Here is a 13,820-nt window from a genome sequence, read left to right as displayed (position 1 = left end):
AAAAAAATGAATATTCAACCATTTGTTTAAATGTCAATAAAATACACTGACCAGATATAATGAAATATTTTTGAGTTTTCTGTATGGAATGATGTCTCCAGTATAAAGAGTAAATGAAATGTATATATTTATATAGTGCTTTTCTAGTCATACTGACCATGCAAAGGGCTTTAGATTTTCTTCTTCTTTGGATGTTCCCGCTAGGGTTTGCCACAGCCAATCATCCGCCTCCATCTCACCCCATACCTACCATCCTCCTCTGTCATATTAGCACTCTTCATGTCCTCCTTTACTGCATCCATGACCCTCCTCTGAGGTCCTTCTCCTGGATTGCAACTCCATCTTCAACATTCTTTGTCCAATATATGCACTGTCCCTCGTCTGCATGTTCAAACATCTCAGCCTTGCCTCTCCAAACTGCTCAACCTGAGCTTTCTCTCTGATATACTAATTTTTAATCTTGTCCATCCTAGTTACTCTCAATGAAAATCTGCCACCTCCAGCTCAGCCTCCTGTCTTTTTGTCAGTGCCATTGTCTCGAAATCATACGTACATAGCAGGTCTCATTACCATCTTGTAAACCTTCCCTTTTGCTGTTGCTTCTATCCTTGTGTCACAAATTACCCCTAACACTTGTCTCCACCCTGACTGCACTCTCTTCTTTACTTTGATCATGCACTGTCAATTGCTTTGGATGGTTGACCCCATGTACTGAAACTCATCCACCTTCACTCTCTCTTCCTCTTCACCTTTCCACTTCTCTCCATCTCATCAATACACATGTATTCTGTCTTGCTTCTAATAATGCATTAGACTTATATAGCGCTTTTCAAGATACTCAAAGACGCTTTACAATTTCTTGCACTATTCATTCACACCTCAGTCATACTTGGTGGTGGTACACACAGGTGCCCTGGTGCAGTCTGACAGAAGCATGGCTGCCAGTTTGCACCTACGGCCCCTCCAACCACCAACGACACAATCACATTCACATTTAGGCAATGTGGGTTAAGTGTCTTGCCCAGGGACACAGTGACAGCATGCGCTCAGACGGGTACTTGAACCAGCGACCCTCCAGTTGCAAGGTGAGCACCTACCCACTTTTATTCCTGACTTTTGTTCCTTTTCTCACTAATGAATACCTCCACCTCTCCAGACTCCCTTCCACCTGTTAATGACAGATCACAATGTCATCTGCAAATATCATAGTCCACAGAGGCTTCTCCCTTGCCTCATCTATCAACTGATCCATCAAAATTGCAATCAAGAAGGGGATCAGAGCTGATTTCTGATGTAATTCCACCTACACCTTGAACCCAACTGTCACTCCTATTGCAGTCCTTATACATGTTCTGCACCACCCTTCTCTTCTTTATCACTCCTGACTTCCTGATGCAGTACCACAGTTCATGGCTTGACAGCCTATCATATGCTTTCTCTAGATCCAAAAAGACACAGCACAACTCCTTCTGACCTTGTCTATCAATGCTCTCAAAGCAAACACTCTTTCTGTAGTGTGCTTTCCGGGCATAAAGCCATACTGCAGCTCACTGATTTTCACCTCTCTTCTTAACATATCTTCAATAACTCTTTCCCTTAGCATTATGGTATGGCTCACCAGCTTTATCCCCCTTTAGTTACTACAGTTCTGTATGTTCTTGAAAATTCATACCAGTACACCTCTCCATTCCTCAGGCATCCTTTCACTCTCCACAATTGTGTTAAACAGTCTGGTCAAAAGGTCTGCTGCCCTCCTAGGCATTGCCATACCTCCACAGTCATTTGGACCAAATGCCTATTCACATTTCATCCTCTTCATAGCTGCCCTCACTTCCTCTTTACTAATCCTTTGCACTTCCTTATTCACTAACTGTCCTCCATCCGTCCTTCTCTCCCACTCATTTTCTATATTTATTAGCTCCTCAAAGTACTCCTTCCATATTCTCAACACACGTTTCACTTGTTACCACATTACGCACCACATTATATTTTAACCATACAGAACTTTATTCTACACATTTAGACACTTTTGTATGTCTCATAAGCATGGAGAATTTAGAATTACCAATTAACCTAAAATTCATGAAATTGGACTGTGGAAGAAGCTGGAACACTTGGAGGACATCTGCACAGGTACAGGGAGAATATACAGTTCTCAACACAGGCAGGCCCTAGCCAGGGTTCAAACCAGGAACTGAGGTGACAGTACTAACCACCCCACCACCTGTATGTGCCAACCATGTTACTACAGAATCAAAAGACTTGAGAGATTTTTCCCAGGGAATTCAATGAGGTGCATTCCTTTGACTGTGCGTTTAGATCCATTAGTTAATGAAAACTAGGTGGGCACAGATTTTTTTATTTATTTTTTTAATATTTGTGGCATGTTTCTAAGAAAATAATTTTTACCATTATACTATATGCAAAATGATCACTTCGTGAGAAATTCCCATATATGCATTATTAATACATGTGGGTATTCATATGAGCATTTTTTTCTCCACTTCTCTTGATTAAATGCTGGTACATTTACATGCCACTGTTACTTTTGTTTTCTCTCTCCCACAGTTTGCATTTTATCCTTCTCTCTCTATATATATATATTTTCTCACTTTTCCTCTTGTCTTTCCCCTCATGGCAGATGTCTGCCCCTCCCTGAGGCTTGTTTGGCCAGTTAAAAGTGAGTCCTTCATTCCCATGATAGGTGATCATTGTTGGGATTTTCTTTCTAATATTGCAGGGTCTTTACCATGCAATACAAAACACTTCAAGGCAAATGTTGTGAATTGGCACAATATAAACATAACTGAAATGAATTGAAATTAATTAATGTTTTCTCACAAGGCAAAGGCTCTTTGTTCTCAATCTATATATGCCTAAATATCCCTATAACATTTAATACTGCATCTCTTCCTTCAGGCCCAAGAATGAAGATGAAATGCAAAGCATACAGGGTCTGCAAAATCAAAACTCTAAATAATATAGCTTAATTATTTAGGAAAACAAATTCTGAAATTACTTTCAAATGTCTCCCAGTTTGTGATTTTTGTGTTTCAAACACATAAGGCACAAATTATACTCACATGTGGGCATGGAGATCTGCTGAAACTGAGGAAAAGTCATCATTCTTAAACTATTTCAGCTATTTAATTTGAAGGAAATGTGCCCTTGGTGGCCTGACAAATTGGAAAACATGTGGATGTCTGCATGGATCCTTGCATTCATCCTCTAATGATGAAATTGATGTCATTCAGAAGAGCCAAATAGACCCAAATGCGAACATTAAAACAAAATTATAACAGCTTTATAAGGAACTTGCACTCACCTGTGTTGAGGGTTGGTGTATTTGAGTAGCTCTGCCAGCTGCAGTGGATACTTGCAGATCTTTTGAACTGGAGTCAGCAAGAAGCCATCCAAAGATATGTCTATCATCTTCTGAAGCAGTCGGCAAGCCTCAAAGAAAAATATGTACTTGTTGACCTTCATCAGCTTGGAGAGCTGGATGCAGGCATTGGGGTGGTTGTTGCAATACTCTGAATATATCTGAAAATCTGTTTGCTGCACATAGAAGACAACAAATAGGACAGTGAGAGAATGGTGTGGGAAGATTGCTAAAAAGTATTTGCTCTCAGAACTATAATTAAATGTAGTCATAAACATAAACATGGTTTTAATAATAATGCATTTTATTCTGGTATTTCAAGATACACTTTACAGAGGTAAGAACAAACAAATCAGAGAATACATGAATGCACAGAATAAGAAATTAAATGGTTAAAGGAATTAAAGTGAATAGGCTATTCTGAACAAATGAGTTCTGAGTTGTGACTTGAAGGCAAGAAAAGACTCAATATTGCGGATGTCTTGTGGGAGAGAGTTCCATAGCTGGGGATCAGATTGGGTAAAAACATGCAAGAAGAAGAGAGAGTGAAGGTGGAGCTGTCAACTGTGAGAAAGAACTGTGGCTGTGGTTAGAGTGAATTTTGTTCTTTTGTTTAGTTTAAGAAAATTTGAGATCAACCAGGATTTGATTTCAGATAAACGGGTGGTGCGGGAGGATGGTGGGAATGGTAAATGGACTAGTTCTTATATAGCGCTTTTCTACTCAGTCAGAGCACTCAAAGCGCTTATACAACATGTTTTACATTCACCCATGCACACCCATTCATACAAGCACTTCCATGTTAACGAAGCTAAGTGCTTTTTAATTATATAACATTCACACACATTCACACTCCGACGGAACGGTCGGAGAGCAACTTGGGGTTAAGTATCTTGCCCAAGGATACATTGGCATGTAGCCTGGAGTAGCCAGGAATCGAACCCCTGACCTTCCGATCAGTAGGTGACCTGCTCTACCTACTGAGCTACAGCCACCCCTGTATGAAAAGTTAGGTTTGGTGGATAAATAAAGCTAGCTAATCAAGCCAAAATTAATTAATTACAGGAAAGTGGTGTAATATATAAGCACTGTGATTTTGAAAAACTCAGGAGAAGGACTTTGAAAACCAAGGTTTTTAAACTACCTGGAGTGTGCCATTTCTTATATTCACTGCTCAAAAAAATAAAGCAACAAATTAAAGTAACACATTGGATCACAATGGGAAAAAATTATGCTCGATATCTATACTGTTAAGGACTGGGTATTGTGTTAAGAAAGAAAACATGCCGCATTATTTGAAGAGATGGAAATTATCAATCTACAGAGGGCTGAATTCAAAGATACCCTGAAAATCGAATTGAAAAAAATATGTGGCAGGCTAGTCCATTTTGTCAAAATTTCATTGCAGCAACTAAAAAAAGGGTACTAAGTAGTTTGTATGGGGAAGCACGATGATGTGGTGAAACCTGTGAAACCTCACAGATAGCATGGCATCAAGAAGGGTTTCCTCCGACTACTCCGGTTGCCTCCCACTGTCCAAAGACATGTAGCTACTGGGATTAGGTTAATTGGTCACTCTAAATTGCACATGGGTTTGAATGTCTCTCAGTGTTGGCCCTGCGACAGGCTGGCGACCTGTACAGGGTGTACCCTGCCTCTCGCCCTGTGTCAGCTGGGATATGCTCCAGCCCCCACGCAACCCTGAACAGGATAAGCTGAAGAGGATGGATGGATGGATGGATGGATGGATGGATGGACCAGGGCATCACCGAGGTCCTACACAGTGTGAGGTGCAACCTGGAGGTGTCAGATAGACCAATACATAAGGTCCCAGAGAACCCAGGATCCACCGCACCAGTGTAGGATATGACAATAGGTCCAAGGATTTCATCCCGATACCTAATGGCAATTAGGGTGCTGTTGCTTAGCCTGTAGAGGTCTATGCATCCTTCCATGGATATGCTTCCCCAGACCATCACAGACCAACCACCAAACAGTCATGCTGGATGTTACATGGCTGCCCCTCCCTGACCCTGGTTAGACCCTGCTCACTCATAGGGGATTGTTTCATTGTTTGATTGTTGGGGTTTTCTCTGTATTATTGTAGGGTCTTTACTGTGCAATATAAAGTGCCTTGAGGAAACTGTTGTGATTTGGCACTATATACATAAAATTGAACTGAAAGTCAGAAAAGATGAGGCAGGAAAAAATGTCAGTGACCTGCATCTGTAAAAAACACTTCCTCTTCTCAGGTTGTATAAGTGTTCCCCCTCTAATAAACAAGTTGTTAATTTCATTAACACCAACAGCTGAAACTGATTAGCAATACCCTCTGCTACTTAAATACCAAGATCTATATCTCAGAAGATTAATTGACTGGATGCTATAGTCTGATTAACAAGTGTTCCTTTAATTTTTTTGAACAATGTATATTTAAATCTGTCTGATAAATTGTTAAATAAAGGAACCTGAAATTCACAGGCTTACAAAGGTTCTCTAAATTTTGAGTGATTTTTCAGGTTCAGCTTACTTGTTCAAGGAAGCAGCAGCCAATCTCGCTCAGGTGTGGTTGTTCCTTGTTGAACTTCTTCTCCAAACCTTTGAGGAACTTCCTCTGGAATCGGTAAATCTCTTCAATATTGCCAAAGATGGTACGAAGCTGCTCTTCGGTGAACATGTCTGTCCTTTTCCGGCACTGTTTGATGTAACCCTGAGGGATACAGAGACAGGATGAACAAACTTTAGATTTCAAAACATATGGGGTGTACAGTATATTCTCAGGGTAACTGTTTTTTCTGTTTGTTCCAGTTTTTAATACTGTTTCAAACTTCATCATTTATATGTCAAAACCAAGTTCAGAGTCTTCTTTGAGGCAGGTATTGCAAGCAGGTTTATTAATGTTGGAGGTCAGATTTCCAAAGTTTTATCCTATATACAAGTCAGGTTTGGGGGCCAAATAAAACAACTTCAGATTTAGAACCATCAAGGAACTTTTGTGACATCCAGCAGTTAGCACCAGAGAGACAAGCCTTAACGTTCAAGATTGTTTTTATTGTTACTATACACCAATGGAACATGAAATTATCTATCAGCTGCTCAACAGTGTAAAGTAACATGGTATTTACGCATTATCTGGCCAAAACAAAGGCTATAGACAAAAACTAAAACTAAATAAAAAGTATCTATCTGATAAACCATGCAAGAGCAACACTGAACAAATAGGTCCTCTAGCAATTTAGCATTGTGTCTCTTAGGTTTTACATTCTGCCAACGCGCACCACCAGAAGCAGTTACAGTATATTCTGGGCTAGCAAGAAATTTAACAAAGACCTGAGTGCTTTCTGTCCAACCGTTTGGTAGTTCATTAAGATGATTTTTAGAGAGTTACTACATCAGGGAGAATTTTGACACCCATTCCCCTAACAACATCACAAAAACTAAATGAAACAAACAAAAAAAAAGTATAGTTAGTATAGTATAGTATAGTTCCCATGTTCCTTGCGGGACATGGGAAAAAGAAAAAAAAAACATGGGAGAAAAAAAAAAGAGGCACTTTTGCGAGATCTCGCAAAACTTTTGCGAAAATGGAATAAAAAAAAAAAAGCTTTTAATATTAGGATATGCGCTTCCACATTAATCTTGTTACGGAAGCGTCCCTGAGGATGTTTAAAGGAATGGCGAGATCATGCCCAAACTGTACAGGCATGAATGAACGAACCCGGCTGACTGTCTCACTCCCACGCCATCACCGTGAAGCAGTGTGAGATCTCGCAAAACTTTTGCGAGATCTCACAAAAGTAACTCGGGATCTCACAAAACTTTGGCGAGATCTCACAAAAGTAACTCGGAATCTCGCAAAACTTTTGTGAAATCTCGCAAAAGTGCCTCTTTTTTTTTTTTTTTCCCATGTTTTTTTTTTTCCCATGTCCCGTGGTTCCATAGTATAGGACTATACCTCAAACATTTACATTTCAAAAAATTCGCGGTCTTTGTATGTGCAGTGGACAGGGCACTTCAAAATGCTGTTTTATAACTGCTGTTGTATAAGCAAAAGAATCCCACTGCTGTGTGAAGTGAGTGAGTGAGCCAGAGTATAAGGGGGAAGTTAGTGGATATCTTCCCCCCCAAAAAATCCCCTAAAAGTAGAGCATGTCTTTGAAAAAGATTTCTAGTTTAACTCACTGGATACCAGTGATGTGACAAGTGATTTTGGTCGCCCTACACTTTGAAAATATAATATTCTTCTATTAACCCTTTATTACCTACCACAGACAAGTCCTCCAGACCTCATCTTTACATTTTTACATGCTGCAATGCCATTTTTAAAAAAATATTTCAACTTGCTATACCTTAATACAATCTTTATATCCCAAATTTTAATATGTATGAAAGAGGTCCATAGTAACTAAAGAAAGTAGTTAAAAAGTGCACTAACCCACAAAGAAATTGAAAATTGTTGTTTATTTTGACATTTTTTTTGATACAGAAATGCCATACTAGATGTATCCTTCAAAATTGTAAATGAGGAAAAGTTGAACAAAGGCCTTTCAAACCACAAAAAATTTAATTAGATTTTGTTCATAACTTCATTTTTAAGATACACTCATTTTTAAAAACTGTAGGAAAAATGAAAAAAAAATGTCTATTGTGCGAAATTTGAAAAAAGACAGCATGTGTATCAAAAATAAACTATTTCCAATGGTGTAATCAAAATTCTACTTGTCTCAGGAACTTATACAGGAAGGCACAAAGTCAAACATGCTGCGTTTTTTCCTGTGCCTGGCCTTCGAGAAAAGAAGTGATCATCTGCCAAAAAGTGATTTCCGGTATTTGCCCAAAAAATGAATGGCTGTATTTAAACTGTTGTAAATTACTTTTAATCCTAAAATTTGTGAAACATATGTCAAAAATATCACTTATGAAAGACATCAAGTAATTCTTAGCGAGAAACAACATTCCTGTTATAAGGCAGAAGCTGCAATCGCTTTTTGGCAAATTGACTTCTATATATATTCTTTATTTATCACCTGCATTTCTGGTTTCCTGTTGTTGCAGTTAGTGGCTTCCATGAAGCCAAGTGATAGTTCATCCTGAGAATGTGATGATGGATATTCCAACATAGGAAGTGCTTTTAGAAGCTAATGAGATAGATAAAACACGTAGATTATGTTTTGTTTTTGTGTTTTTTTACATGATTTCTGTGAATCCATTAGAGGACGGATACAGCACTCTGCATGATATGCAAGTGTAAATCATCTGATTTTGCATGCAAAAATAACTATTGCTATTGCTTATGTGATTGCAATTCAACCGGCATTTAAAATTAGTTATGTAAATGGGAACCCAGGCACTATAAAATTTAATATGATCAGCTTTTATATCAGTGTTCCTAGATAACCCCTGTGACTGGAGTCACACTATCTAAACTTGAAAATAATTTGTGCCAATCTACATCACTATGTAGGTTCAACTCATGGTCGCTTTAGGTGCACCTTGTAAACTCAGCACTCTATATTCGGGGTGGCTGTGGCTCAGGAGGTAGAGAGCAAGTCATCTACTAATCGGAAGGTTAGTGGTTCAGTTACTGGCTGCTCCAGTCTGCACTCTTTGGGCAAGATACTGAACCCCAAGTTGCTCTCCAACGCAACTGTCAGCATATGATTGTGTGTGAATGTTAGCTAGTAAGCAGTAAAAGGAGGTGCTTGTATAAATGGCTAAATGCAAACATGTTATATAAAGGGCTTTGAGTGCTCAGAAGGAATAGAAAAGCACCATATAAGATCTTATTCATTTACCATTTATACTCCAAAAGACAGAAGGCTGTTCGTAGGACTATTAGGGAAATTTTCCTTACTTGGTATCTGCCATCACTCTTTAGTTCTCTTTGATGCAGTGGTCTATATAATTCAGTTCTACAATCCTAAAGAAGAAATAAATAAATATAATTTTCATCACCGGCACTACACTAGATTTTTTTTAGCACATCACCTGTTGTGATAGTATTCATGTTCTATAAAAAAATAAAGTGATACACAACATAAGCAATACTATATCTATACTATACAGGCATATTTACATATTTCTAAGAATAGTATAACCAGGTTGTTACCAGCCTATTGCACCATGTCCATGCTCAAGGTTTCTTTGTGAAAAGAATGGTAATGCAATATTTGGATAATATTAGATAATTATTAGATGAGTTTGGAGCCTCTATTCTAAAGAGTTAAAGAGTGCCCTCTTCTAACAACACGGCTACAGCTTGGTTTGATGAAAATTTGACTTAAGCTTGTTATCTCCTTTAATACAGTTGGAAAGGGATGTTGTTTGTGTTTTTACAACTTGTATTTTAAAGTCTTGAAAGAGAGCCACAATAACAGCTAAAAAAAGAGAGTTAATACATTAAGGAGGTCTCTGTTTCTGTGTACACTCTGGCTTCCTCCCACAGTCCAAAGACATCATTTATAAGTTACTTAGGGATTCCAAATAGGTCATAGATATAAATGTGAGTATGAATGGTTGTCTTGCTTCTTTGATCAACCATGCCTCTTATCCAGTGGCAACTGGGGAAGGCTCCATCACCTCAGTGACACTGAATTGGACAAGTGGTTAAGAAAATTGATAAAAGGACTTGTGCACACAGACAGTATCAAACACCCTAGACCAGGGCTCTTCAAATACAGGCCTCGAGGGCCGGTGTCCTGCAGGTTTTGGATGTGTCCCTGATCCAACACACCTGAATCAAATGGCTGAATTACCTCCTCAGTATGCAGTCAAGTTTTCCAGAGTCCTGCTAATGACTTCTATATTGGACTCAGGCGTGTTGAAGCAGAGACACATCCAAAACCTGCAGGACACCGGCCCTCGAGGCCTGGATTTGAAGAGCGCTGCCCTAGACCCTGATGTTGTGGATTGCATGTTGGGGTTGGCAGATCAGTTCATAATGTATGAAGTGTGTGGACTGTGTGTGTAGACACATAAAATAGGTGTAATACAATTATTCACAATAAAGTTTGAAGGTTGAACAAATAATGGGAGTTTCATGAGAGAAATGTCAAAATGAGATGGTCAATTAAAAAACTGGAGAATTTAGAGTGAAACGCGAGTGTTGACATGTACATTTGAGATGTACATGACAGCTAAAAAGGGTACTTCAGGTTAAAGAAACAGGTTTGTTGGAGCTAATCTATAACAAAAAACAGTATCAAGAAGACTATAATTTGCAGGACAACTTCCAATGCAGACCTCACAGATGTCTTTCAGGTGCTTGATGTAGTCTCTCTCTGTACGCATAATCTCATTGATGACATTTGTTCTCATCTGCTCTTTGCAAGGTAAACCAGGTCCCAACAACAAGCCCAGACTTTCCCGGCCCTCTTCTCCAGCCTGAGTTTCCTCTAAGTGGGCCAGATACTCCTCCATGGGCTCATCCTGGTTCACCCGCAACTGGAGAATACAGGGGAGAGTTAAAACTTCACAGCAAATTCTATTTGTACCACAAAATGAGTACCTTAACTCTCTCTTTTAATGTTATTTCTTTCTTCACAATCACATAAACTGCAGTTCCAAGTTTTAACAGCAGTTCTGTTGGCTCATAACAACTGTGCAAATGACTGAATTAAAACAAAGCACAAACTTTTTAATAAGTCTTATAAGTCAAGTCAAAACATGAAGTACTGTCATAACTATAGCCATTAATCAGATGTTGTAATACATGGTGTATAGCTGTGGATTTGTATCTTTAAGCAGTTTTGAGAGAGTTTCTCTCACCCGTACAAAGCTGGCAGGGAACCAGCCCTCACTGTCCATGATGCGACCCCACCACCACTCCTTGTTAGTTGCATCCACTACTTCAATGACATCACCAGCCTTGAAGCCGAGCTCCTGGTCATCCATAGTGACATGGTCCCAGAGGGCCTCAGCGTACACCACGCTTCCATCACTGATCAGCTGAGAGAAAAGAAACCACAGAAGGGACTGTAGACAATCTCTATGATCTCTAATTGTGATTGCAAGTGATTGGGTGTTTATAAAATAAATATTAAGGGTCAACTTTTAGCCAATTACACAATGTTAGTAATCTTTCAGACCTCCAGTCATTTATGTTATGGTGATTGTTAGCTTGTGTTTTTCCTCCTGTCCTTTTGTCAGTTTGTCTGTGTACCTATTTGGGACTCCTCAAAGGAGTCGCTAAACCAGGACTGAGCACAACTGTGAGATTTTTGTCACATATCTTTGTAGGATGCAGAGAAGGTGGAAGATATCTGCATGCTTGGTTCCCACAAGTGAAGCATGGAGGAGGAGCTATGATGGAGTGTGTTTTGTATTGGTATGTGGTGGGAGTTGGAGGGTAACTGGTTTTAAAAGATGGCAATTTTAAACTTTTGACTGCTTTTGGTCTTTTTGTCTCTGTCTCCCATACTTTTTCAGTTGTATACTGCCATTCATGTAGATTTTCTGACCTTTACCTAGTTTTAGGCCATGTTATCTTACAGTTCCTGTATTATGAGTTGGTTGTTTTTATTTTTTAAGTATTTGCTGCAATGTTGTACAAGTGTGCACTTTTATATCACCTTTATTGTGTCTCAATAACTTCTTCACAGCTATCTAACTGTAGAATGTACATAAATAAGGTGTGTGTGTGTGTTTGGGAGGGTGGTGGTGGTCACTTTTTGTTTCACCAAGAAGTAGACCAATAAGACTACTATGTAGAATCTAAACTTTTCAGCATTTTAAAGTAAATATGCAGTCATGTATCTATTTGCATAATGTATGTGCCATCACTTAGTATTTTGACAGAGGCTAAGAGGCAGGGTCATTGGCAGCAGACATTTATTGATGCTGAAGTCCACAGATTTAAAAAATCTATGAGAAGCTAGAATGGAAGTAAACTAAGATGGAGCTACATTACAGAAGAGGAAGAAACAGATGAAGATGAAGCATAAAATGGGGGAGAGCAGAAGAGGATGGAAGCAGTGTTATTAATGAATGCTCTGTAGCGGTCATATATTACAGTGCCTTGTACGCTCCGCCAGTCTCACTGCGCCAACATGGCCTCAGGCTTACAAAGACCATCCATAATACTGCTCAGCCTCTCATTTCTGCAGACACAGTACAAATCCTGACCCATCAGCCCAGCATCCGTCCACTGTGGATGCTTGTCTCTTCCAGGGATATAAGGGAAAGGATGGATGTCTTTTCTACTATAAGATAAAGTGTTTTATTTTTTCTGTCTGCGTGATCTGGCTCTAAGCTGCACTGATGCCAGTGAGGAATAGAGACGATGTAGCTGTTGCTATGCAACACACCCACAGTGTCTTGCCTTTCTACTGCCCTTCTTTCCAGATTTGACTACAGATTTGACACCACAATCCTCTTTATAGATGTTATGATTGTAACCTTGTTGTAAACATGTTGAGAATTATAACAGTGCTCACAGAGTAGGACTAATGGTTACTATGAAAACAACACATGCACGGAGGCAAACACACACACTCTCTCTCTCTCTCTCTCACACACACACGACTATGCCCCTTTCGCCTTTCTTATAATCATGATCTGAACAGCTGAGAGGGTTAGAAAAAGCTGGGGTTAGCTCTGAGGGGATTTCTAGATCAGGTTTACATTCATGCAGTTTGCAATCTGAGAGTGGACAAAAAATACTATTTATTTAGTTCAGTATTAGCAGCATTTAGTTCAATAATATTTAGCTTGCGTTTGCTGAGTTTTATTATTTCCTTTAGCTCAGTTTTTATTTAAGCAAACATATGTAAATGAAATACCATTTTGATATCATGAAAAGTGTGTGAATAACATGTCAAGTAACCTCAAGAGTCATACAGGTGACCAAGTTCCACTTTTTGACATTAAATGCCATAAAATTACACACAAGAAGCTTCCTATGCTTGGCCTGACACACAACGTGCCAGACATGACAAGCAATCCCCTGATTTAATGTTGGAAAAATCTTTCTGGTTTTGCCAGTGTAGGATAAATATGTAGAACAATGTTTTTTTTTTCTCCTGCAGGCAGTTGAACACATTTTAAAGCTCTTGTTAACATATTTCATATGTTAACATATTTCATTCATTTTAAAAATGACTAGTAAAACAAAAAAAATCAAAAAAATCAGATATATATTTTACTGTTGTGCTGATGGATGATGATGTTGTAAATGGACAACAGTCAAAATGACTGACATTAGCCAGTCAAGCCAATTTGCTTCACTAAAGTTTCAAGTTGCATCTCTACATAACCTACACTTGCAAAACAGATATGTCTGGATGTGCATGTCCATGTACACAAATTCATGCTCAGATGTCTGCATGCTTTGACATGAATGTGTGTGTATAGAGCAGCAACACTGATGATCCATCACTGGTGGACAAACATAGATATGATCACAGGTCTAAGGTAACATAACAAAGAGTCAGCAAATGTT

General features: G+C 38.9%; 1 protein-coding gene across 6 annotated transcripts in view; it reads right to left on the bottom strand.

Moving 5' to 3' along the window:
* LOC115799372 (Rho guanine nucleotide exchange factor (GEF) 4) overlaps positions 1-13,820 on the bottom strand; it is a 186,080-nt gene that overhangs the window by 18,972 nt on the left and 153,288 nt on the right. For all 6 annotated transcript variants that reach the window (XM_030756499.1, XM_030756495.1, XM_030756494.1 and 3 more), the window contains 4 exons: positions 11,150-11,329; positions 10,625-10,825; positions 5,913-6,092; positions 3,326-3,558 (listed from right to left, as the gene is read on the bottom strand). In XM_030756499.1, the coding sequence (XP_030612359.1) occupies positions 3,326-3,558; positions 5,913-6,092; positions 10,625-10,825; positions 11,150-11,329 (794 nt within the window). The remainder of the gene's footprint in view (positions 1-3,325; positions 3,559-5,912; positions 6,093-10,624; positions 10,826-11,149; positions 11,330-13,820) is intronic.

Source organism: Archocentrus centrarchus, chromosome 20, assembly GCF_007364275.1.
Source record: "Archocentrus centrarchus isolate MPI-CPG fArcCen1 chromosome 20, fArcCen1, whole genome shotgun sequence".
Lineage (NCBI taxonomy): Eukaryota > Metazoa > Chordata > Actinopteri > Cichliformes > Cichlidae > Archocentrus > Archocentrus centrarchus.
Note: the sequence above shows the minus strand (reverse complement) of the source record. Positions and strands in the feature narration are given on the sequence as shown.